The sequence below is a fragment of the Piliocolobus tephrosceles genome, chromosome 7, assembly GCF_002776525.5.
Source record: "Piliocolobus tephrosceles isolate RC106 chromosome 7, ASM277652v3, whole genome shotgun sequence".
Lineage (NCBI taxonomy): Eukaryota > Metazoa > Chordata > Mammalia > Primates > Cercopithecidae > Piliocolobus > Piliocolobus tephrosceles.
This window is the reverse complement of record NC_045440.1, coordinates 903,050-929,204: the sequence shown is the minus strand read 5'-3', so window position 1 is coordinate 929,204 and position 26,155 is coordinate 903,050. Positions and strand designations below refer to the sequence as shown.

The 26,155-nt window shown below is 42.5% G+C and overlaps 1 protein-coding gene and 1 long non-coding RNA gene across 2 annotated transcripts in view; both read right to left on the bottom strand.

Moving 5' to 3' along the window:
- XKR6 (XK related 6) overlaps window positions 1-26,149 on the bottom strand; it is a 296,181-nt gene extending 270,032 nt beyond the window's left edge. The window contains exon 1 of the mRNA XM_023225277.3: window positions 25,330-26,149. Within this exon, the coding sequence (XP_023081045.1) occupies window positions 25,330-26,093 (764 nt within the window). The 5' untranslated portion in view covers window positions 26,094-26,149. The remainder of the gene's footprint in view (window positions 1-25,329) is intronic.
- LOC111551368 lies at window positions 9,362-14,158 on the bottom strand. The gene is made up of 2 exons (XR_002734340.2): window positions 14,034-14,158; window positions 9,362-13,917 (listed from the first exon to the last, which is right to left on the bottom strand). It is a non-coding gene; the product is annotated as an uncharacterized LOC111551368 (long non-coding RNA).
- Window positions 26,150-26,155: the final 6 nt, after the last annotated feature.

The window sequence follows — 26,155 nt, the reverse complement described above, 5'->3', positions numbered from 1 at the left end:
TCCCGTCGAGATGATCCTTACTGAAAAGGAACAAATTGTTCCTAAATCAGAAGAAGAGGCTGCACTGAAGAAAAAGATATCCCAGAAGAAACTGAAGAAATAAAAACTTATGGCACAGGAATAAATTCAGCATAAAATAAATGCAATCAAAAGTGAAGAAAAATAAAAAATCTGTTTGCAAAATCTACTGCTCAGGGCACTCTGCTGTAAATCCTCAAAAAAATTAATTTCTGATTATCTACTTGAAGATAATTACTTCACTTTGAAGGCAGTATATCTTTTTTCTTTTTCTTTTTTTTTTTTTTTTTTTTTGAGATGGAGTCTCGCTCTGTCGCCCAGGCTGGAGTGCAGTGGCCGGATCTCAGCTCACTACAAGCTCCGCCTCCCGGGTTTACGCCATTCTCCTGCCTCAGCCTCCTGAGTAGCTGGGACTACAGGCGCCCACCACCTCACCTGGCTAGCTTTTTGTATTTTTTTAGTAGAGACGGGGTTTCACCGTATTAGCCAGGATGGTCTCGATCTCCTGACCTCGTGATCCGCCCATCTCGGCCTCCCAAAGTGCTGGGATTACAGGCTTGAGCCACCAGTATATCATTTTTAAACCCTGTACACTATGCTTCCTTCTCCTACTAGCCCAATGATACCTCAACATGGTCATCATACCTTCCAAAATACACCGTACATCAGTCCATCAACAGTCCCCAAGGTGCTAATCAGCATTCGTCATGATCCATCTTTTTTTAATTGTACAAACAGCATAATCCAAGAACAAGAATACAGGTTAGCAACTTTAGTCTTCTCAAAAGAAAAAAAGAAACACTGGTTTACATTTAAAGCCTAACAAATCAATATTAATTTCTGACCCAAGAATGTGATCAGCTGTAATATACACTACTCTGTGGATGTAAAGCCAATGACCTTGTGAAACTCATTTTACAAGGTTCTCAACTTGTATGATGAATGTTTCCAAACTGATATAATCGTCAATGACCTGTGCTTAGTTAGCATCTTTAAAACACCTTTACAAATTATCCCATTTTGAAACCTGAAAAATCTCACAACTGAAATAAACCTGGGAAATTATTTCCTACAATTGGCCAACATATGCATAAATCCTTTGTTTTGATCTTTATAACCATTTCTAAGATTAAATAGTTACTCTCTAATTTATAGAATCAGAAACTGAGGTTTAGCTGAGTAAAGTGACGTATTTCATATAATAAATGGTAAATGAAGATCTGTTATGTGTACTATGTCAAAAATAAAGTCCCCTAAAAGAAAACTTAAGCATGACACCAATACCTGGAAAAAAAATGGTTTCAAATATACTGGTTAACTGGTGTTTTTATTAAAATATTCCTTTATGCCATCTATGTATATATTTTTAAAGAAATTACGTCAAGCAAGATTTTACATCAAATTCTTTTCCTAAACATTAAGATACTGCTCCACAGCATTCCTCATTCCCCAAAATTTTAAGACTACTCAATCACAGGGTGGGAGGCAGAAGAAGTCAGCCCCAGCTGCTCTGGGTGTCATGGTGCCACAGCCTCGAGGACTCTCAGACCCCACCAGCAGTTAGGGCATCTCCCTAGATCTGCAGTATCTTCCTCAAAGAAAACCCCCACCCCTCAAAGCCACCAAATCCGAGCAGGGGACCTCCTCTGGCTGTTTTCCTGCTATTTTTAGGTAGTTGGATGCTGGGCAAAGTCTGGCACCCTGGCAGCAAGATGCCCCTGCTAGCAGAGCAACAGAATCCAGCTGTGCCACTGACAGCCACTTTCAGCGTGGCCAATGCTAAGAGAAGGTGGGGAGGACAGGGCAGTTCCCACGGGGCAAACCTGCGTGCACGGGTGACAGGACGCCAATATCATTTCATCCAAACCTTGTGCTAGGGAGGTGGACTGTCCACTCTGAAGATAGAGAAGCTAAGGATCTGGGAACCTGTTCCAAAGCCTGGGACCAGGGCACTACGGAAATGGAGAAAAAGCACCACGTGCCAGGCTGAAGGGATGGAAAACGAGGGCACACCACACTTCTACGGGCTTCGGCACGCAGGTAGGTGCAACAGGCTGTGTAACCTCCCACAGCTACAAAGACTCTTTCCTGCTCTCCTGCAGCGAAGCTGTAGATTTGCCAATGTTATGACCTGCATTACGGTATATTTTCATAAACAGAAAATGTCCTTATCTTAAGGGTTACCTATACCCAACCTTCAAGGACACAAACTGCCTTCATTTTTCATTAGTCATACTGACACTGGGTCAACCACCAAAGAGTTTCAAAACCCATTATGCTAAGAAAAGACCATGAGTGTTACGGATTCAATTCTCCCTCCCAAAAAGATAGATGAAGTCCTAACCCCTCCCCCAAAAATTCAGAACATGACCAAATTTGGAAATAGGGTCACTGCAGATGTAATAACTTAAGGTGAGGTCATAATGGAATAGGCAAGGCCCTTAATCCAACATGACTGGTTTCCTTATAAGGAGAGGAAAATTTGGACATACACGCAGAGGGAAAACACCAGTGACAGCAGAGGTAGATGCTGAGGTCAGACGGCTGCAAGTCAGGAACAGCAAGGGTTGACTGCTACCCTAGAAGCTAGGAAGGGGCATGGAAGAGTCCCGCTCAGCGTCTCAGGGGAGCACTGCCCTGCTCACACCTTGACTGCAGACTTCTAGCCCAGGCTCTGAGAGAATACATTTCTGTTGTTTAAAGCCACCCAGTTCCTGCTATGAAATACTTTGTGATAGTAGTCCCAGGAGAAAACTCAACACAGTGAGCTAATGTCCTGCTCCACCTGAGGCCCTTTCTGAGATGGAAAGCCTGAAGTCTGAGGTCCTTCTCCACCGCAACCAAATAAAAGGGATCCCATCGCGCGTGGGTTACTAACAGAGGCGGGAGATTGCCGCAGCACAGAAAGCAGAGTGCAGGGCCTAGTGACCGGGTGGGAGCCAGGCCTTCCAAACTCCAGGCAGAAGAGGCAAGAAACCATCCCATGGAGAAACAGCTTATCTTAATGAAAACTATTAAGGGTAAAATTACTGAAAACTGGCTATAAATATGCATTCCGGTCAAACTAGTCATTTTGCACACTCAACAACAAATCGGTCTAGTCTAGAGAATCAGCTCTGGATGGACCTGCAGCAACCTCAAGGATCAATAATAGTAAGAAACTTCAAAAACTACAAATGGGTCAAAAAACATAAATTATTAAAAATGAATTATCTCATTAGTCTTATATGACTTTGGTCATCAAGCAGCTATGAAAGAGCACCACCTGAATTCCAACAAGAACTTTTCGTACATGCACATCAAGGTTCAAAATAAAGAACATATACGTGTATATACGTACACATATATATATATACACAGAAAGTTTCTAATTTTACATATGGTAGATAATGTTGACTCTATATACAACTCATAAAAGCAATGACAAAGCACTTAGCTGCTAAAATATCAAGTGAACTCTTCTTGCCTTTTTTCTTTTTTTTAGAGACAGGGTCTCACTCAGGCCCCCAGGCTGGAGGGTAGAGTGCAGTGGCACAATCACAGCTCACTGCAGCCTCGATCTCCCAAGCGCAAATAATCTTCCTGCCTCAGCCTCCCGAGTAGCTGGGATTACAGGCATACACCACCACACCTGGCTAATTTTCATCTATCTATCTATCTATCTATCTATCTATCTATCTATCTATCTATCTATCTATATATATTTTTTTTTTTGAGAGATAGGGTTTCCCATGTTACCAAGCTGGTCTCGAACTCTCAGCCTTAAGCAATCCTCTCGCCACAGCCTCCCAAAGTGCTGGTATTACAAGTGTGAGCCATCAAACCCAGCCCTCTTCTTTCAATTCATTTTCTGATTGGTTTTGGTTCTGTCTGAGCACTAAAGGAGTACAGTCACCCAAAAGCATCTAGCTAGAAGACCCACTGCAAGGTGGACAGCTGTCACACACGTAGCTTCAAGTAACTGTTAACTGACAATTTTCTAGAGGGTAATACTAGACTTTAGCCACTACACATAAAAGACAGATTAAAATAAACCTCTACATACTTTCAGTCCACCTAACATTTCAAAGGCAAGAGATTAAAACAACCATCTGAGCCACCAGTCCCTGGGGAATGGCACAAGCAAACCCTCCAGGTCGGCTGTTGAGGCTGGTTCTCAAGGGACTGTCAGAATTAAATACTTCCCTGATATGTGTGTGTGTGTGCACGTGTACGTTTGCTTATAGTTACATAATATGGTCTTGTTTCTCCTCCCTCAAAACACTAGTTTTTCAGTCCCACCCTTCATTGGAAGCCCAACTCAAGCTTCATCAGGGGACTCCTCCTCCACCTTCCAATGTCCTCACCAACCATCATTCAGTTGCTCTTGGCCCAACTGTCTGGTGTCAACACTATAGGACTTTCATGCTGTGTTTGTTCATTCAGAAAGATAATGCTCTCCACTATATACAAATTGCTTTGCAGGAAACAAAGATGAATCAATACAGAGCCTACCTTAAAGGAGTTTAAAGGAGTTTACTAAGGGAGAAAACAGATTATAAATAGGATTTTTTTTTAAAAGTAGCCAGGCAGGCTGGCTCATGCCAGTAATCTCACTACTTTGGGAGGCCGAGGTAGGGGAATTGCTCAAGCCCAGGAGTTCAAGACCAGCCTGGGCAACACGGCAAGACCCCATCTCTACAAAAAATAAAATAAAAATAGCTGGGCATGGTGGCACACACCTGTAGTCCTGGCTACTTGGGAGGCTGAGGTGGGAGAACTGTTTGAGCCTGGGAGGCTGAGGTTGCAGTGAGCTATGAGAAGCACCACTGCACTCCAGCATGGGCGACAGAGCGAGACCCTGTCTCGAAAAAAATTAAAAATTAAAATAATAAAAGTATTAATTAACCAAAGTGCTTTGTCTGGGAAAGTTCAAAGTCAAATGTGATTATCTGGATGGAATGATCAGAACCAGCTTTCACAGAAGAGGTAACAAGAGAGCATAAAGAATGGCTGGAACCTGAACTAAGAACAGGGGAACGGACTATCCAGGTCAGGTTTCTTAACCAAGGCACAAGGAATGTTTGGACTAAAAAATCCTTTGTAGTGAGGGCCTCCCCTTGAATAGTAAGTTTAGTACCACTCTTGGCCTCTACCAACTAGACACCAGTAGCACCCCTCCAGCTGTGACAACCAGTCTCTAGACATGCCATATACCCTGCAAGGGTGGGGGAAGCAAAATCATCCCTGTTTGAGAACAAGTAAAGGAAACAGCACATGCAAAAGCATGGAGACAAACAGTACAGGGCAGGAGAATGATTTGGTTGAAATACAAAGGTGTCATGACTGGGACCGGCACAGTGGCTATACCTGCAATCCCAGCACTTTGCAAGGCCGAGGTGGGAGGACTGCTTGGGTCCAGGAGTTCAAGCCCAGCCCAGGCAACACAGCAAGACCCCATTTCCACAGGAAAAAAAAAAAAATACAAAAATACAAAAATTAGCCAGCTGTGGTGGCCTGCACCTGTAGCCCCAGCTTCTCAGGAGGCTGAGGCAGGAGGAGCACGTCAGCCCAGGAGTTCAAGGCTGCAGTGCGTTATGATCGTGTTACTGCACTACAGCCTGAGCAACTGAATAAGACCTTGTGTCTAAATATAAATATATATTTATATTTTTATATTATATTATATTAAAATATATATACTATATTTTATATAATTTATAAAAATAAATTATATTATATTAAAATATAAAAATAATAAAATGCTGGCCGGGCACGGTGGCTCAAGCCTGTAATCCCAGCACTTTGGGAGGCCGAGACGGGTGGATCACGAGGTCAGGAGATCGAGACTATCCTGGCTAACACGGTGAAACCCCGTCTCTACTAAAAATACAAAAAACTAGCCGGGCGAGGTGGCGGGCGCCTGTAGTCCCAGCTACACGGGAGGCTGAGGCAGGAGAATGGCGTGAACCCGGGAGGCGGAGCTTGCAGTGAGCTGAGATCCGGCCACTGCACTCCAGTCTGGGCGACAGAGCAAGACTTCGTCTCAAAAATAATAGTAATAATAATAATAATAAAATGCTGTAACAATTCGCTATGAAAGTCCGGGCTAAAACACAATAATGACATACAGGGTTAGAAGTCTTCTGGAACCACAACACTTCATACGTTTTGTTTCAAAGTTTAGGATGTATTCTATGAATGAAGAGGAACCAAAAAAGGTCTCTGACCTGAGAGTAACAAGTGCACTAAGACTGGTTGATAATGTTGTTTGGAAAGCATGGGAAATGTTGGTTAACGTCCATCTTTGGTGAGGGGATTTTAAAGGGTTGTTTAGTTAAACAATTTATACTCAGTATTTTCTTCATCAACTGAAGAGTGGTGAACGTTTTTCAGTCAAAAGCTTACATATGTATGATATTTCATAATGAAATTTTTTCTTAAAAACTTATATAAACATTTTTAGATTTCTTTGGTGCTAGACAATGTTTTGACTTTTAGACAGACTGTATTTCAGATGACATGCTTGCCTAATTTTATTCTTGAATATGGATAGCCTTTTTATACAAGCATATATCAACCTATAACTAGATTATAAAGTGACTATAGTTTTCTCCTGGTTCCACTCACAATGAGAACAATTATTTAATAGGCACATATTTGTAACTGCTTTAACATTGTTAGATCTTTATTTGGAGAATTTATTCATACTTTGAACACACAAGCAAGGCTTGTTTTGTATATTTATATATGTGGAAAGAGGAATAGGTAAGTTATACAAAGGAGGAAAATTTGGCAAGGAAGAACCTCATCAATGCCAAGTCAAATCTTCAACACTGTGGGCCAGGTAGAAAAAGCTGTTAATATCTAACATTCAGTAAATACTTACTATATGCATCAAGCACTATTCTGAGACTTGGCATGTATTAACTCTTAACTCAAAACAACCCTATGACATAGTATCTTTCTCCACAAAGCTGTTCCTGATTGATTGACTGATTTATTTTTGAGACAGGGTCTGGTTCTGTTGCCCGGGCTGGAGTGTAGTGGTGAGATCTCAGCTCCCTGCAACCTCCGCCTTCCAGGCTCAAGTCACCCTCCCATCTTAGTCTCAGTCTCACCACGTTGCCCAGGCTGGTCTTGAACTCTCACACTCAAGTGATCACCCGCTTCCCAAAGTGCTGGGATTACAGGCATGAGCCATCACGCCCAGTTTGTTACTAATCTTTCTAACCAAAATAAACACTATTTACAGTATAGGGTTTTAGCGTAAACACCTTGCCCAAGTTAACTGGTCTGTGGCAAGGCTAGGGACTTGGGCTCCAAAAGGGAGGACCAGGCTGTTGCCCTTGCTATAAGGTGGCGGTGAGCCCCCACGACCACAGGTGACATCGTAGGAAGGAGAGTTGGAAAGAGCACTCTTCTGACTTAAAATACCACACAGGTCCTATACTGGAATAATTTCAGGCTTAATGGCACTGGAGTTGTCCTGTTAAACCCTGTCATTACAGGCTCACTGTGGCGCATTAACACCAGGACTAACTTTTTACCTGGTCATGGTCACACTGTGCTGTAGAAGTGCAAACAGTCAGTTTTCAAGTATTTTTAGGTGACATCTGAGACCGGTCCTCAGCTGGTCAGTGTGGCCAGGACACTGATAGGAGGCATACCTTGAGCTCAGATGGGTCAGCTGTGTGGATATATTAGCCGTGGTTTTGTTTTTTAAGTTGGGCAACAGTCCCGGGTGAGGAAAAGAAAAATATTTTGTTTGCTCGTTCATTTGTTTGTTTCAAGTTGTAGTAGGGCTAGAAAGAAATAAAAATATCTAGAGTATTTGTAAAAAATGTTTTAATTGTGGTAAAGTATACACAACAAAATTTACCATCTTAACCGTTTTCAAGTGTACAGTTCAGTGGCATTAAATACATTCACACTGCATCATCAGTCATTTCTGTAACTGTTTATCTTGTAAAACTGGAACTTTGCACCATATTAACAGTAACTCCACATCTCCCCTCGCCCCAGCCCCTGGCAGCCCCCTTTCTACTCTCTGTCTCTATGAACTTGACTCCTCTAGGGCCCTTTTGGAAGTGGAATCACATAGTGTTTGCCCGTTTGTGGCAGGCTGATTTCACTTTGCAGAATGTCCTCCAGGTTCATCCATGTTGCAGCATGTGTCAGAATTGCCTTCCTTTTTGAGGCTGAAATATTCCTTTGTATGCATCTTGTATCCATTTTGTTTATTCACTCATGTTGACGAAGGCTTAGGGTGCTTCCGCTTTTGGTTACTGTGAATAGTGCTGCTATGAACGTGGGTGTACAAATATCTCCTTGAGAACCCTCCTTTCAATTCTTTTGGATATATATACCCAGAATTACAATTGCTGGATCATGTGGTAATTCCATGTTTCATTTTTTGAGGAATCACCATATTGCTTTCCACAGCAGCTGCCCCATTCCACATTCCTATCATCAGTGCACAAGGGTTCCAATTTCTCCACATACCTGTCTGCACTTGTTATCTTGTGGTTTTCTTTGTTTATTTTTAGAGACAAGGTCTTGCTCTGCCACCCACACTGGAGTGAAGTGGCACATAACTGCAGCTTCAAAGTCCTGGGCTCAAGTGATTCTCTTCCTTAGCCTCTCAAGTAGATGGGACTACAGGCATGCACCACCACACCTGGCTCGTTTTTGTTTTTGTTTTTGTTTTTAACTTTTTGAAGACATAGGGTCCCACCATGCTGGGCCCGAGCTGGTCTTAAACTCCTGGCCTCAACTGATCCCCCCACCTCAGCAATCCAAAGTGCTGGGATTGCAAGTATGAATCAGCACACCTGGCTTATTTTCCAGATTTTTAAAAATTATTTAAGATTACATCTGTGCTAGTCAAAATAAACTACAATGTGAGGTTAACCAATTCATTTTTTATTTGGTCTTGAAAACAGGTCCTAAGACCTACGTTATTAATATTACTATAAGGTCCCTAAGTATGGTTTCTGGAGAGTCTGCCCAAGTGGGCTCATGAAGTGGAAAGGCTCAGGAATAAGGGTTTAAACACAGTATAAGGGTTATAACCTTTGCAGTAGTATGAACGTTTGGAAGCAATGTACATAACAGTGTTTATCTGCAGCATGCTCAGACATGGTTTTATACAATGCCAACGAGTCAGGACTGTCTGTAGTCTGGACAATAATATCTCTTGGCTACAACAGATGATTCCAGTGTAAGGGCCAGACTCAGCCGGCACCAGATAATATAAGCAAATATAATGAAAAGTGTTAAAACTCTATTAATAAGATCAGCTAGACAAAAAAATTATCGCATACATAGTGTATATTTGACCTCTACCACCATACAGAGTCTGTTAAAGGTTTCAGAGTATAGTTTTATTCTAATTATAATTTGCAGTTTAATCTCTCAAGTACAATAGTCTGAGAAGATAATAATTACTTATTAACCACACAGGTCACAGATTTTGGCTTTTTAAGAAGAAACAAGAGCCCTCATGCAGACCCTGGTACAGTCTCAACTGGTGGAGATACTATGGAAAGGAACTTTTAAATTATTAAATAGCCTCTAAATACACATACACACACATATATATACACATACATACATATACACACACACATATTTACATCATTTCATTTATTAGTAACCTAATTTTCAAAAGTCAATTAAGAATGTCAGAAAATGTAACCTAACACTTGGAACTAACTAAACAGGTATTTTAAGATAGCTGACTGTTAGAAACTTCAGTGCTAGAATGGTAGATTTCTGTTTTTTAAATATTTTATGGTTTTCTATAAGAACTTACAAAACATACTGACCTGTTTCGACAAAAACATTTCTGGTTTGGTTTTACATTTAAGTCATATTTAGATATTTAACACCTTCATAAGGATTTGTATAACTTTTTTTCATTTTTGTAGATACAGGGATTCACCATGTTGTCCAGGCTGGTCTCAAACACCTGGGCTCATGCAATCAACCCGCCTCAGCCTCCCAAAGTGCTGGGAATATAGGCGTGAGCCACGATGCCCAGCCTCAATAAGGAATGTTTAGATCATCTGAATCCATCCCCAGGGGTTACTAACACACAAACCAAATAGAATTCCGTATATTTTAGTATACAGCACATCTTCAAATAACATCGTTTCATTGACCGTCATTTAGTTACACAGTTGATAAGAAAAATCCATTCCCAGCCCAGGCCACTGTCTGCTGGGTTTTCTCCAGGTACTCGGGTCTCCTCCCGGACAAAGCTGAGCACATTGAGTTTATTAATGCATTTACCTGGGCCCAGTCTAAGGACACGGGTGGGGGTGTGAGTGTGCCCCGTGATGGGATGGCACCCTGTCCAGGGTTGGTGCCCACCTTGTGCCCTGAGCTCCTAGGACAGGCTCTGGCCACCTGTGACCAGGTGCAATAAGTGGGTAAATAATTACCTCACGTTGTATTAATCTTTCTTAAACGTAGGTATGGCTCACATTTATTTCAATGTTTAATGCCAGAAGTGTTTTGGTCTTTACTTAAAAGTTTGGTGGTGTTTTTGTGACCAGAAATATGCCATAGAAACTTAACTCTTGTTTGTATCAATTAGCCTATGGGAAAACTGGCTTCCATATACATAGTTTCACTTAAAATTGCAGTTCCTAAGAACTCATTGATGACGTTGAAGATTTACTGTATAGGCTTTTAGAGTAAATTTCTAAATGTAGCTATAATTTTGCACAATTTTTAGGTATCTATTTGGTGGTCCAGATATTCAACAGATGAGAACAAGTACTCACTTTTGGGGACAGTTTCCTGGAGATTGCATCCAATAAAGTCTCCAACGATGGGACAAGATTTTGTGAGAGCACATAAGCTGTGCTCACAAACCAAGATCCCAATCTTTCCTCAACCAGATGAAGTTTTCCTTAAGACCTGAAACATTGGTGAGTCTTGGGCACAGGGCTACAATACTTTTCATTGAGTCCATGAAGGCCATTTTTACCTCAAGGAAATCTCATCTAAAGAAAAATTATTTAAAACTCCAGTTGTATTGTTTCAAGATAGTTTAGTATATTTAGTATGGCTCACTCTTCATTAAACTTCACAAGTATTTTTAAAAGCTAATTTAAATAGTTACCTGTTTGAGCTGATCAACGGAAACAGGGCTCAGGCTATTTCTGTACGACCCTCAGACTAAGAATGATTTTTTTATTTTTTAAGGGGACTGTGCACCAGGGGCCTTCTGTGGCTACACATCTTAAAATACTTCTTGACAGAGAAAGCTTGCCAACTGCCGAATCAAAACAGAAATCAAAGTTTTAAAGGGAAATCGTCTCTTGTACTCTGCAATACCATTTCTTTTATATATACACACACAGATAACATTCATGCCCCCCATCCCCTTCCCACTTTAATCTGGAGGGTACCAGATATACACAGAATTCTTTGAGTCTCTATCCACCAAAATGCAGGCTCCTTCTCCTGTGATGTGAAGGTGTTGCCCAGCCACCCTTGATCTAGGTGTGGTCCACAGCTAGTTCTTCACAATGGCACATGAGTGGAAGTGATGTGTTTCACTTCACCTCAAACCAGGGCTTTTTTTTTTTTTTTGGTGGGGGCGGAGAGAGAGAGAGACAGTCTTGCTCTGTCACCCAGGCTGCAGTGGCACAATCATAGCCCCCTGCAGCCTCAACCTCCTGAGCTCAAGTAGTCTTCCCATCTCAGCCTCCCAACTAGCTGGGAACCACAGCTGTGCCACACCACAGCCAGCTCATCTATTTTTAATTTTTGTAGAGACAGGGTCTGCCTACATTGCCCAGGCTGGTCTCAAACTCCTGGGCTCAAGTGATCCTCCCACCTTGGCCTTCCAAAGTGATGAGATTACAGGCATGAGACACCATGCCTGGCCCAAGCTAGAGTTTTTAAGCAGTTATACTTTCTCCATAGTTTCTTTCCTTTCTCTGACTGAATGCTGAGGTGTTGAGTCCTGAGGATGTCAAAGCCACCACCAGTCATACCACCCCATAATAAACAACACTGTTCCGTTGTGTTCAGTCACTGACATGTTTGTTATTACAGCTATTGAGAACACAGGTTGTAATAATCATTAACATACACATTGCGGATTTACTGCCTCTCATATTTAACTAACTTCTACTTAATTTGGAAGTTCTCCCAATCACCCTTCAAAAAGAAAGAGAAAAAAACCATGAAAACAGATTGTTTATACTGCAGAAAGCAGTCTGTTTATTCTACCCATCAGTCTTTTCCTTGACAACTGGCTACTGCTGCTCTTTTTTTGTTTACTGTCTGCTCAAATGATTTATTTAAAACCTCACTATAACCACATTTCAAATGAACCAAAACGTAAAACCATTCCTGCTTCACATGTGTTGTTCAAATGCCGATGCTGCATTGAGAAATTATAGCATCCCACCACCAGTGGCTGAGTTTCAGAGGCAGAATGTGAAAGTGGACAAAAATAGCTCCACTTCAGTTCTTTATTGTAGACAAGGGCCAACAAAGCATAAGACAGGCAAGAAATGTCACTTAACCTTGAAACACTCTAGGATATCTCCCAAACAAGAACTTCCCAAAGTAACTGAAACTTGACATTCTCAAAACCTGCATCTTGACACCATCGCTGATTCAAAAACATGTCAGAACTGCCACAACACATGTCTCCGGGACGTGGACTCCTTCCCACGTGACTGGCGAAATGGGAATGATAATAGTATCATGGAAACGGAGTGTTGGTTCAGCAGCGATTCTTCCCAGCATGTGAACGTTTTGAAGCTATTGAGGGCCAAGATTTTTTCACAAATAATGAGAAAGACTTAGAAAAAAAAAAAAGAAAGAAAAACAACAACCCTAAGAAAAATCAATCGTATCAAAGCACCTTCCTTTTGTGCAAGCAGTGGGCATGAGGGTGGCTGGTTTAGTCACCTCAGTATCTACTGGGCTCTCCATCACCCAGTGATAGTGTGGGGGCACATGAAGGCTACACTCTGAAGCAGAGCTTTCATTCTGGTGAAACTGGCCTCCAGAAAAAACTAACATCTCCAAGAACGAATCTACAAAACCCAGGATAAACATGTCCCAGGATAAAATAAGGCCTACAATCAGCTGGGTATAATGCTGAGTGCAAGTGTCAAGGAAGAGTTAAGCCTCCCTGTATTTTTACTTCAACTGTCATTGCTTTTGTTAAAATTCCACTTAAAAAGTTACATAGTTTTAAGCAGTCTGGCCTTAATTCTATTTTTTTTCCTATAGCCCTGTTATTTTTAGTGTATGATTTTGCAGAATGAGAGGTTTTTCAGGAATGTGTATATCACATTACAGCAGATATGAGCCCATCACTAAATGAGATAGTGAGTTGAAATGCCAAGTAATAAGCAAAAAGAAACACTCCAACCTCCTCAGGCCCCATCCAAAATCAGGTAACATGCCTGACACATATCACGTTTAATCATAAAGGCCTGCTGGGGTACACATCGACCCTTTCCCACATTACATCTCAGAAACTACCTAAAAATTATTATGCAGACCCTATCAAATAGTGGACACCCCAAACACAGTCCACAAATGCTACAAACACATTCAAATTCTCTGTTTTTCCAAACTCATCATGTGATGGTCTCTAACTTCAGCTCCGTTTTGACAACTTTTGTTTAATCTGCAAACTGAGTAATAACTCCTTTATTGTAGTTTATCTTTCCTTCCAACCCACAGCCCTATATACCATCACCCTCCAGGCGCAACCAAAACCACTTGATTGCCAGACTTTGAACACAGAATTCCTTTATTGGAAGACACCATCTTTTCCTTCAGTTTTCTTCACCTTTGAAGGCAAAACGGCATCTTTTAAATGTACAGTGTAGAGTGATTTATAATTCTTCAGTTGACTACTCAAAAGCTGCTTTCCTTATGACCAAACAAAAATGACAGATTTGGAGTTCTGCTCATTTTGATGCAGAATCATAATGAGCAGAGCATCTAACCCTCCCTGCCCTGTGCAAGTCCACAGACCCCAAGCTCACCTCTGCCAGCCCAGCCTCTCCTAGGATTTCTGGCACCGAGCTTCTCCGTTACAAGGTTCTCGGATTTTCTCACCATTCCCATGTACGTTTAAATACTGGTAATCCAGGCCGGGTGCGGTGGCTCAAGTCTGTAATCCCAGCACTTTGGGAGGCCGAGACAGGCAGATCACGAGGTCAGGAGATCGAGACCATCCTGGCTAACATGGTGAAACCCCGTCTCTACTAAAAAATACAAAAAAAACTAGCCGGCGGGGTGGCGGGCACCTGTAGTCCCAGCTACTCAGGAGGCTGAAGCAGGAGAATGACGTAAACTCGGGAGGCAGAGCTTGCAGTGAGCTGAGATCCGGCCACTGCACTCCAGCCTGGGCGACAGAGACTCCGTCTCAAAAAAAAAAAAAAAGAGGCCGGGCGCGGTGGCTCAAGCCTGTAATCCCAGCACTTTGGGAGGCCGAGACGGGCGGATCACGAGGTCAGGAGATTGAGACCATCCTGGCTAACACGGTGAAACCCCGTCTCTACTAAAAAAAAAAAAAAAAAAAAGAAAAAAAACTGGTAATCCATTAGAATCACCTGCGGACCTTCTTTTATCCATTCCGCCCCTCTAAACCTAAGATGCCTAGTGCTAAAAAGTTTATCAAAAACAAAAAACAAATTTCCAAGTCATTCTAACATATGCTCCTTCTCCTTGATAACTAACTCATAGATATTGATAGAAATCAGCCTGCACAACTTTGCTTCTCATCCCTGTGTACTGCTTAGGGAACTTTCTGAAAACCTAGATTTTTTAAATATATAGATTCTTGGGCCCATCCCAGATCTCTTATGGTAGATCCCAAACATCCAGCTCCTCAAGTGATTCCAATGCACAGTCAAGCTTTGAAAACAGTGGCTTTGGATGGGCGCAGTGGCTCACACCTGTAATCCCAGCATTTTGGGAGGCCAAGGAGGGCAGATCACCTGAGGTCAGTAGTTTGAGACCAGCCTGAGCAACAAGGTGAAACCCTGTCTCTACTAAAAGTACAAAAATTAGCCAGGCATGGTGGCTCATGTCTGTAATCCCAGCTACTTGGGAGGCCGAGGCAGAAGAATCACTTGAACCCAGGAGGCAGAGGTTGCAGTGAGCCGAGATTGCGCCACTGCACTCCAGCCTGGGCAACAAGAGTGAAACTGTCACACAAAAAGAAAAGAAAAGAGAAGAGAGAAGAGGAGGGGAGGGGAGGGGAGGGGAGGGGAGGAGAGAGCTTCCTTATAACCTCGGGATACAACTGCTGTTCTCAATGTTTCCAACAGGTCAAGAGAGAACCAGCATATTTGAGTGCAGTATTTACATGGGACCTGTGGGGTATGCCAAACCTACAAATTCCTTTCTGTAATGTGGAAGTCACAGGGTCAAAAGGTGCACCTACCCTGAGACGGAGAATGAAGTACTGAAAACGATGTCCTAAGACACAGACCCAGAGGTATTAATATTACTCAGCTGTTTGATTCATCAGCAGTTACAACCAACTACAAGAGTTACAAGCCTACCCCAAGCTCTGCAGAGTTTAATATTAATACATTAGACTAGCCATCAGAGGTCTCAAAGAACCTCAGCTTATATACCAAGAGGCCCCAGGGGTTGAAGAATATCATTCCTCCATCTTCAATAAGCCAGACAACAACGTCCCAGAGCAAAGCAAACTAATTCTGTCCCACCCACAGCTTGGTGAGCTCTGGCTTCAAGAGTTGCCTCCACCAGTGCCATAAGTGACTTAATCACTTTAAACCCACTTCTTCGTCTATAAAATGGGCACCAAATGTTTGTGAAAATTAAGTGAGACAATGTATATAAAAACAGAATATCCAATATAGTTTCCTTTACTCCTTAATTTCTCTACGTCTCCTCCACTCTGCTTGAATTTTTGTCATACATTCTAACACACTAGCAGGGCTCACCTCAAGTTTACTGCAAGTATCACACACATGTCCTCTCCAACAACTAAACTAGGACATAGGGGGCCTTAGGGGGCACTTTATTTATCTCAGTTTCTCTAAAATGAACATGAAGCTTAAACTCATTAACTGTTTACTGGCAACCCATTCAACAGACCTGATAACTCAGTTCCTAGTTCTATTAATTTGACAGCAGTGGCTATCACACCTTAAAGGTTAGAATTACCAGGGAGCCCCCACCGCCGACAAATACTTAATAATTGATTCCAGCAAGGATTCTCAACAGACACTAAAACCATAAGGTAAAGGGTATTTAGGAAAAAAGACACTGACACTTTGCTAACGTATTACTCCCCAGTTACCTACCGATAGCAAAGGGAAAAACTACCTTTATATAAAGAAATCTAGCAGTCATAACCTTAACCAAGGGATAAAACTTAGCATCACTAATAGTGGGACAAAACAGGTATGGGGCACCTACTGATATGACGCAAAAATGAAGAAAGCAGTACTTCTGACAAAAATTTGTGCCTGAATGTAATTCAGCCCCTAGATGCAACTTCAAGTTTACTAGACATACAGAGTGCAAACGACACCTGGAAGAAACACTCAGGCAATGCAAAAATATGAGCAGACAAGAGACCTGGACTGGACCCTGGAAAAAAGTCAATGTCATGAGAAGAAAAAAAAGGAGAGGGGCTCTTCTAAAGAAACAGCAATGTAATTCATAAATTTTTACTAAGTCCCTGTTTGAAGGGGAGAAAAAACCCACAAATAAATTTGCTGGGGACAAAAACTAGGTAAATCTGAGTACAAAGCAGCTATTAGATGATTTTACAGAATTAAGGAAAATTATGGAAATACTGTTAATTTTCTTAGGTGTAATGATACTGTAGCTTTGTAGAATTATTCTAAATATTTCATATTTGAGGTGAAGTATTTAGAGGTGCAACATCAGGATAGGATATGTGTTAAATACACACACACACACACACACACACATATATATATACACACACACATATTTTCTTTTTTTTTTTAGAGATGGGGTCTTGCTCTGTCACTGAGGCTGGAGTGCAATGGCACAATCTCAGCTCACTGCAACCTCTGCCTCCTGGATTCAAGTGATTCTGCTGCCTCAGCCTCCTGAGTAGCTGGAACTACAGGCACATGTCACCATACCTGGCTAATCTTTGTATTTTTAGTAGAGACACCATGTTAGCCAGGATGGTCTCGATCTCCTGACCTCGTGATCCATTCGCCTCAGCCTCCCAAATTGTTGGGGTTACAGGTGTGAGCCACCGTGTCTGGCCTACAAAAATCTTTTTAAACGAGCAAGGTGTGGTGGCACACACCGTAAGCCCCAGCTACTCAGGAGGCTGACTCAAGGGAACTGCTTGAGCCTAGAAGCTCAAGGCTGCAGGGAGTTCTGCTCACGCCACTGCACTCCAGCCTGGGCAACAGAGTGAGAATCTTGTTTCTTTAAAAAAAAAAAAAGATTACTGAAGCCAGGTGAATGGTAATAGGTATTCATTATACTGCTCTATTTCCCTGTGTGCTTAAAAGCTTCAATAATAAAAATTGGGCAAAAATACAGATTCCTTGGCCCAACTTTCTGAGGCTCTGATCCTGAAGTCTGTAGTAAGGCCTGCAATCCGCATGTTAATGGCCCCGTGCACTCTCCTAACACAGGAGTCTGCCACACTTGAAGAAACACAGCTGAAGTGAGAAAGTCAGGCACCTGCCCTCTGGAGGGGCCTGAGTTCTGGATTGCCCTGCCTGCTCGACTTTACTGGCAAGCTTCCCAAGCTATGGGTTTGGCATCTTCCTCAAAACTGCTGCCTTTCCTCATTTGTTCAGTGTATTTAAGACGGAAAGAAAAGGAAGCATCATGGTGATACGAATGTTTTAGCTCACCTACCCATGAGTGAAAGCGTCTGGCCAGGGCAAGCCGTAATTATCAACCCTACCTTTCCTCCAAGAGGGTTGTGAAGAAAACAGTACGTAGCTCTCTGTGAACTGAATATTCTAATTTCTTCCTAGAAAAGAATGATGAGCACAGTCCATGCTCTAAATCAATGACCAAGATAAAACAGAAATTGCTTCCTCACTTAAACTAAGAAGATGAAAACACTCCATTCAAAACAAAAATTATTTTTAAAACCACTTGTTTAATATTCCAAGGTAAAAGAGATCAATGAGAAGAAATTTTTTGTTAGCAATCTGTAAAATACCATAGGGTGCAGTAGTATATTTTGAGCTATATTAAAATATGCAATATACTAAGATCTATCCACATTAGAAATATAGAAATGAAAACTCTAATGTTGAAATTTTATGTAGAACTATATTGTCACTGTAACAATATCCACTGAATTCTCTAAACAAATTCCATCTTTCCTAAAAATTCGACTACTTAACAGAATTATTTCCTAAAAGAGCTCAAGTGACATGATAGCATCACTAAAAAAAAAATTGTTTTACAAACACTAACTTTTCAAAGTTAAAGAATACATCTCAAACAACAAATTACAGTACGTAATTTTAAGGTTCTGACCCCCCACAAAAGAAATTAACCTTGGTAAACAATTCAGAAAAACCTCCAAAATACATGGCTTAAACAGATATGCATATATTGCTTTAGCTTAATCTACCAGTAAAAATTTAAAACAGATGACAAAAAAAGACTACTGAAATATATAGTTTAATTTTAGCCGAAATTGCAAATTCACAAAATTAGCTGATAAAGTCAGCACAAGTTTCTCAGTAAGTTTAGTCTGCCATAAATGTTGACATTAACTAATGAGATCTACAAAATGTCCCTATAGGTAGGTAAGTGACTCAAAATGAGAATTTGTTTAGTAAGTCAGAACAATCCATGGCAGGGCTTAGAACTCTCTACTCTGAATGAGCACCTAGGAGACATACACACTTGCTTTAAAAATGGTTTAATTGATCAAACCAGACTGAAATTCCCTCTTTAAAGCTATTTTCAAAGCACAAATACCTGTAGCATAATGAACTTTTTTACATTGACGAGACATTGAAGATCAATCCATTTAACTCCTTCCTTGTTTGATAAATACGAAGAAACTGAGGCCAGTGGTTGTAACTTGCAGAGTGACAAACCTGACTTCTTAACTCCAACAGTCATTCCCTTCATACCAGGCTATGTCCTGTGTTTTTCTTAAATATCTCCAATAGTGGTAAGCAGTGGATTGTCTTTAGGCAATTAGTCAAAAGTCACCGAACTTGTTAAATGAGGGTATATTTTCATAAATTTTTAAAAAAGTTTTACTTTTTAAAAGGCATATAAGAAATCCAGAATTTCTGATGAGAAGAAACTAGATGAAGAGCACATCATGGGGAGTAAACTAAAATTTTAACCACAAACTTATTTGCAGACAGCACGCTGTAAAACAAATCATCCCGGGGTGAAAATGGCAACATCGGAGACACAGCTTATTTTTGCATCCCACAGAATCTTTCTATCCCACAGAATCTTTCCAACATTCCAGAATCTACCTACTGCATAAGCCTGACTAGGCAACTGACCTTATGAGTAAGTCTATAGTATCAAATGATGTTGAAGACAAAAATGAACTTGTGACTTCTAGTAGGCACACCTGCCTGCTAGAGTTCAGGAGCTCTGGCCTTCTTACAATACAGATTTTGATACTTCATTTCTGGATCCTTCTGGAAATACTATGCTGCATCACAGTTGCAATTTCGCTCCAAAGCATGCCATTTTTTCATCCCCTTCCCTTGAAAATTTACCACAAATGTCAAGTTTTTAGGGTTACTGTTCACTCAAAAACAAGAAATAAATCTTCAGAGATGTTCTCTTCTTATTTATTCTCCTACAGGAAGTATCTCCGTCTCAATTTAGCCCACTTACCCTCACAGCTAAGCATGTATTTCTGGATTTTTCAGATGGGAAGAGGAAGAAGGGAAGAAACCAGGAGAGGCAACTTCATGTGGTTAAATCTGCTCCTTCTTTTCCTTGATGGTACCAAAGGGTCTTGCCCACTGCAACATTATAAAAAATAATCATCCTAGTGTTTTTACAGTTTAACACTTTATGTTTACGCCTTTCATTCTTTTAGCACTTCTGTTTACCTAAGGTAGAGATTCATTTTTTTTCCAACTGGATATTCGATTGCTATCATTTGTTAAATAATTATTTTTCCATCCACTGATTAGCAATGCCACCTTTAATATGTACTAAATTCTCACAAACATATCAATATATGTATAGACTCTTTATTCTCCTTCGAACTATCTGCTTAATTTCTCTGCACATTGGTCTAATTATTGACACATTATAGCATATCCACTTCCTGATCGGGTAAGTCTCAACATTCTTCAAAGTTTTTTGACTACTCAAACTCATTTATACTTTTCTCAGATCAGTTTTACCCAATGTTCCCCTCAGAAAAATCCCATTGAGTTTCTTTTTTTTTTTTTTGAGACAGAATCTTGCTCTGTCGCCCAGGCTGGAGTGCAGTGGCACAAACTCAGCTCACTGCAAGCTCCGCCTCCCGGGTTCACGTCATTCTCCCACCTCAGCCTCCTCAGTAGCTGGGACTACAGGCGCCCACCACCACGCCCAGCTAACTTTTTTTGTATTTTTTAGTAAGGACGGGGTTTCACCATGTTAGCCAGGATGGTCTCGATCTGACCTCATGATCCGCCTGCCTCGGCCTCCCACTGAGCCACTGAGTTTCTTTTTAACCAGAATTCCATTAAGTTTATGGATAAAATGAAAAAAGAAATGCTATTTTTACAATGAGATTCCCACCCATTAATAAGCATATAAAACTCATTCTCTCTCTACTCACACACCCACACACCCCACGAATACAAGTACACAATCTATTAATGTGTCTATGACGGTACCCTGGCCGCATGAATTTCCTTATTTGCACGGATCTAAATACTGAATATTACCATTCTTAAACCACAAAACCTTAGCATTAGAGGGACATTACAGATCACTTATCCCAACACCACTCATAATCCCAGTTATGTTTCCTCAAGCCTATTTAATAGATGCGTTTCAGATATAAACAGAATTATTATACCTTTCACACGCAACATAAACATTATTTGTATCTCATAAAAGGCAAAGAGAAGTGGGTTACACTTACTGAAGACTGCTTTGAATTTACGAATTCTTTCAGAATGAGATTAATACTTGAGCTCAAAAAAAAAAAAAACAAAACAAAACAAAAACTAAAACAGAAAACACAGAGTACCATTAGGGCATCCCCTTGAGTAGCCCCTGAGACACTCATGCTCCCAAGGTAAAGTCGTCCATTATGGTGTTATCCGGAGGCCAAACTTAATGGTACCAGATCATTCCTTTCCCAATTCTGCCATCATATTTATTAAGAACACGAATCTAATATTCCTCTCCAAATGGAATAAGCCTGAAATCCAGTTCTAAAGTGTTTCTCAAGCGTGGGGTTCCCACATGATCACCTGTGGGTCTTCTAAAGCTATGACTTCTTAGATCCTCCCCAGGGAGTCTTCTTCGGCAGGTCCAGCAGTGCCTCGGCTTTTCTATTTAAGGACTGCAACAGATTCTATTCTCAGCCAGAACTAAGAACCACTATTCTAAAATGTTCAACATGAACAAAGACCCATAATAGACTAAGTGTCCCTACACAGAGGAGCAGAGAGGAGGGCAGGGGAGAGATTAAAAAAATAATAAAGTGTCTTCACCAGCCCAGCAACATTCACTGCTGATTGTGTAGAGAGCTGCATATCCAAACTGCACCAGTCTCAAATCAGAAAACAACGCTAAAACAGAGCTGTCCACTGCTCAGCTGGATGGTGCCATTATAAAATGCAAAATGCCTTTTCCCTTTTACTCCCCTGAAGGCAACCCTCTACCACATCCCACCTCACAAGAGAAAGAACCACTGACCATCCTCTTAAATATGCAACTCATATAAAGAAGTAAATTCCTTTTACTCTGAAATAGAAGGGTGCAAACACACACATAAAACTACATTCATTAAATGGGAGATTAATGATGTGGCCATGACATTTTGGTCATATAACCGTTGCTTCTTGACTGAAGAGAACTGACAATGCACTAAGCAACCTCTAAAAGTAACACAAAAGCAGAGAAAGGACAACAGCTGAAGGGAAAACTTGCACACATCAATGCAATAGGCGAACTAAATCACACCCTTCCTAAAGCCAAACCCTCCAAGAAAATGCTCTCTATTAACAACACATTGTACAAAAGTGAAGCCCAATGTGACTCATGCTCCTGGAATACGTGATTCATATGCCTGTTATCCCCACGAAAAGCACCTGAAAAATAAAGCACATCAAGCTATACAGAGGTTGTTACACGTTTAGTAATTAGTGGGAGTAAGGCATGCATGAAAAAGACCTTAATCACACACTAGTGCTCTGCAAAGCAGGTTCACGGGGCCACATCATTCTACAGACAACCATTCTTCCATGCTCCAATTTCAGCCCAGCCAAAAACATTTTCTTACATTCTATAAAGTCATTTGATAAAAGACGTCAAGTATTTGCCATCTTGACAGGAATGGTAAGATGCACAGAAGTGCCCCATCTTAATATCGAGGGAAACTAACTTTTATTAAATAGGTGTTGTGCTTTGTCCAAGCTAGAACCAAATAATTTTACATTTTAAAAAATCTGAAGAGACAAGTATTCATGGTTTAATGGAATCAGTTTTGACAATGTACAACTTCACTGACATCTTTTCTTAGAGATGCAGCCCAAATCAAATGATAGAAATATTAGATCTTAACCTTTATGTCATGTGACCATAAGAGAAAGCAAAGTTTCAACAGCAAATATGACTAAGGAAACAACTATAAACCCAAAAGATCTTCAATAAAAATAGAGATGATGTATGTTGATACACATTGACAAGCAATTGCTTGCCAAAAGATTAAAACTAGAATTCCTCTAAAGCTTTTACATATGAATGATTTCAATGCAAACAACATGGCTAGTAGGTATTAAAACAGCAGACCTTGCTCCTGGAGTATTTCAAGCAAAACCATCTAACTGGGAAAAAAAAAATTTCTTATAAAATCCTTCCTCAGTAAATACTGCTTTTGAAGTATAGCTATGTTAGAAGAAATAACTTACCAAAATTAGCATGTCTTTTAATAACTTAACTTTGGGAAATATTTAGAGATATACTCTAATCTTCAAAAAAGATGTAAAAAAAAAACTAGACAGTAAAGTCACACTTCTTATCACTGCAGATGAAAGTTAAGATCAGAAAAAAAATACTACCCCACATACAACTACAAAAGCTAAATTGACATTTTAAATGTACTTTTCAGTTTGCTCTAAAATCTGGACTTCCACTTTGCCCATAAACAATTAACGTTTAGGTGAATGGAGGTGGGATTTTATTCTATTCCAATTTCATTCTGTCTCAAAGCTTACTACTAATCAATGTCCAGGACAGATTCCACTAGAAACAGTTCTCTCAGGAATTCTAACCTGACACCAACATTTTTATTGTCCACACTTAGAAGTTTACCTCATGGAGATAGTTGACTTCGGCTTGTTCAGCAAAAGCCGACCAGCACATGCTACTAAATTCTACTGGTATGTTAAAATCTCTCTTCCCCATACTTTTTGTCCCTCCCCCGCTTCATTCCTGGCATCTTAACAACCAGAAACCACTCCCCTCCTCCGCCCCTCCCCCCCAAAAAAAGGTATCTCCAATACCAAACACACTACCTTTAATTCGGTATGACTTTGAGTGTGTGGGTGTTTGGGAATTTAGATTTCAAATTTAAAACATATTGCAGAATTTTATTTGACCCCAAGCTATGCTTACAACAGTCAAAAGTTAATCAGCACCTTTCCTATTTTATTCTCTCACTTCTTATAAACTTATCAGCAGGAAACAAATTATCTGCAGACAAATGCAGCTAGAGAAAAAGCTGTTTGGTTCAGCCTAGAAAGGCCAGTAAACAACTCTGGGTGGTGCAGGGCCTACGGAACCACCCTCACTTCCCCTAGCCTGAATTTGCGTGTAAACCCAGCAGGACAAAGTTCTTGCATCTACTCTCGTGATTTGACTTAATTCAATCCTATGCTTTCCGAAACGTTTTTATTTAAATAAATTCCGCATAGAGATCTGGATAAACCATTAAAAAGACAGATTTTATTTCAGCTAAACTGGGTATATCTGTTACCTGAACTACTAAGTGCCTAAAATCTCCTACTAGGCTAGGAGTCAGGGCAGCCTAGGCAAAATGTCTTCTCATAGAAGCCATGCACTTGAAGAGCTTGCCCCGGTGTAATATAACTTCAGTAAGATTTTTTTCTCTCGCAAATGCTTTCACCTGCAACTCACTGTTTCCAGAATACACACAAGCTAATTTAAGTAAGAAGGCACAGACGTACCCAGGTGTGAATGGGTTCATTTCCTCAGTTTAGCCAGGGAGGCAGTCAGTGAAGAAGGCGCCTGGCTGAAAGAACACCTGCAAGTGGTTTGTGAGGGACTGAACTGGCACACGGGAAATTTACAAAAGGAGAAAGGGCCGCAAAGCCAAGCTTGGGTCTTGTGTAAATATAAATCACTTACGCACTGGCCTGGCTACCAAAAACATCGTTCCCCCAGAATAGGTATCCAGGTGGCTAACTGGTTTTCTGGAGGTGAGAGTTAACACCAAACGCTCGCGCCCATCACATTTTATTCCATTTTTACCTGTCACTAAGAAAAGGACACGTCTAATCCAGCAAACCAAAAAAAAAAGTCTTTTTTCCTTTCGGGAGAGCAGCGGTTTGGAGTCATTCACAGGGGCTGGGAGTGCAGGAGGGGGAAGGGGCGTGGAATCCAGGAGTGCTCGCAGGCGGCAGCGAGGGTTTTTCCACAGGGCCCCACGCAGGCCACTGCAGAGGGAGAACGGGGGAAGAGGGAAGGATGTCTCACCCGGGAACAAACCCGAGTACAGCGGCTGGAGGAGGGAAGGCTTCCCCGGGCCGCGAGGTGGGGTGCAGCCCAGGGCGCCTGCAGCTGGTTACCTCGGGAGGCAGGGAAAAGAGGCGCCCGGGAACGGAGGTCTGCAGAGGAGACGGGGAGGGCGGGCTGAGGCAGGGGCCCTGCCGAGTGCGAAGCGGGGATGAGGACGGGCCAACAGCAGGTCTCGGCCTCCCCGGGCCAAAGGCGTGGCCAGGGATCCAGATCAAACGCTGGTCTTTTGGAGACGCCAGGGGCGACACGCGGCCGGTCCCTCCTTCGAGCCCCCCACGCTGGGCCCGTCCGAGGGGCCGCCCCACGAAGCACCGGGAGGGCAGAGGGGCTCCGCAGGGCCGGCCCGCCCCCACCCCGCAGTGCTCTTACCTCCACACCTGCCCCATCTGCAGCAGGTGGATGACTGACTGCCAGATCCACACGGAGAGGCGGCACAGGCGCTGCGCCCCCGGCGTGGCCGAGACCCCCGCGCCTGGGACGCCGCGGGCCGCGCCGTGGCCGTAGACGGCCCCCATCATGGGGGGGCCCCGGCTGCTGAGCCCCTCCACGGCGCCCAGCCCGCCGCCCGTGTAGTCCTGCACGAACCAGCGGAAGCTCAGGCTCTGCACCAGCAGCGACGGCACCAGCACGAAGAAGAGGGTCAGCCCGAAGTAGACGTAGTCCCCCTTGCGGTAGTAGTCGAGGGCCAGCCACAGGTCGGTGCCCACGTCCCCGAAGAACACCAGCAGCGCCAGCACGATCCACAGGCAGTCGAGCCACGGCCGCTCCACCTGCGGCGGCGGCGGCTCTGGCCGCGCGGCCGAGGGCGTCGGGGGTTGGCGGTCGGCGCCGGGGGCCGCGGGAGGCTGCAGCGGCTGGTCCCCCCCGTCGGCGGCGGCGCTGCGGCGCGGCTTCTTGCCCAGGAGGGAGCGCAGGCAGGCGGAGCGGCAGCCCCAGTAGCACGAGGAGGTGTTGCAGCAGTGGCAGATGTGCAGCGAGCTGCTCTCTTCGGGCTCGCTGCCGTCGCCGCCGCCGCCGCAGCCGCCTCCCCCGGGCTCCCCGTCCTCCTCGCCGCCACTGCCCACCGCCTCGTCCAGGTTGTGCAGCTGAGCGAAGCCCACCCCCACGCCACCGCCATCGGATTTCGCCGCCATCTTGACTCTCTTCCCAGCTCCGGAGGTTGGGGGGGAGGGACGGCGGGGGGGGGGGGGGAGGG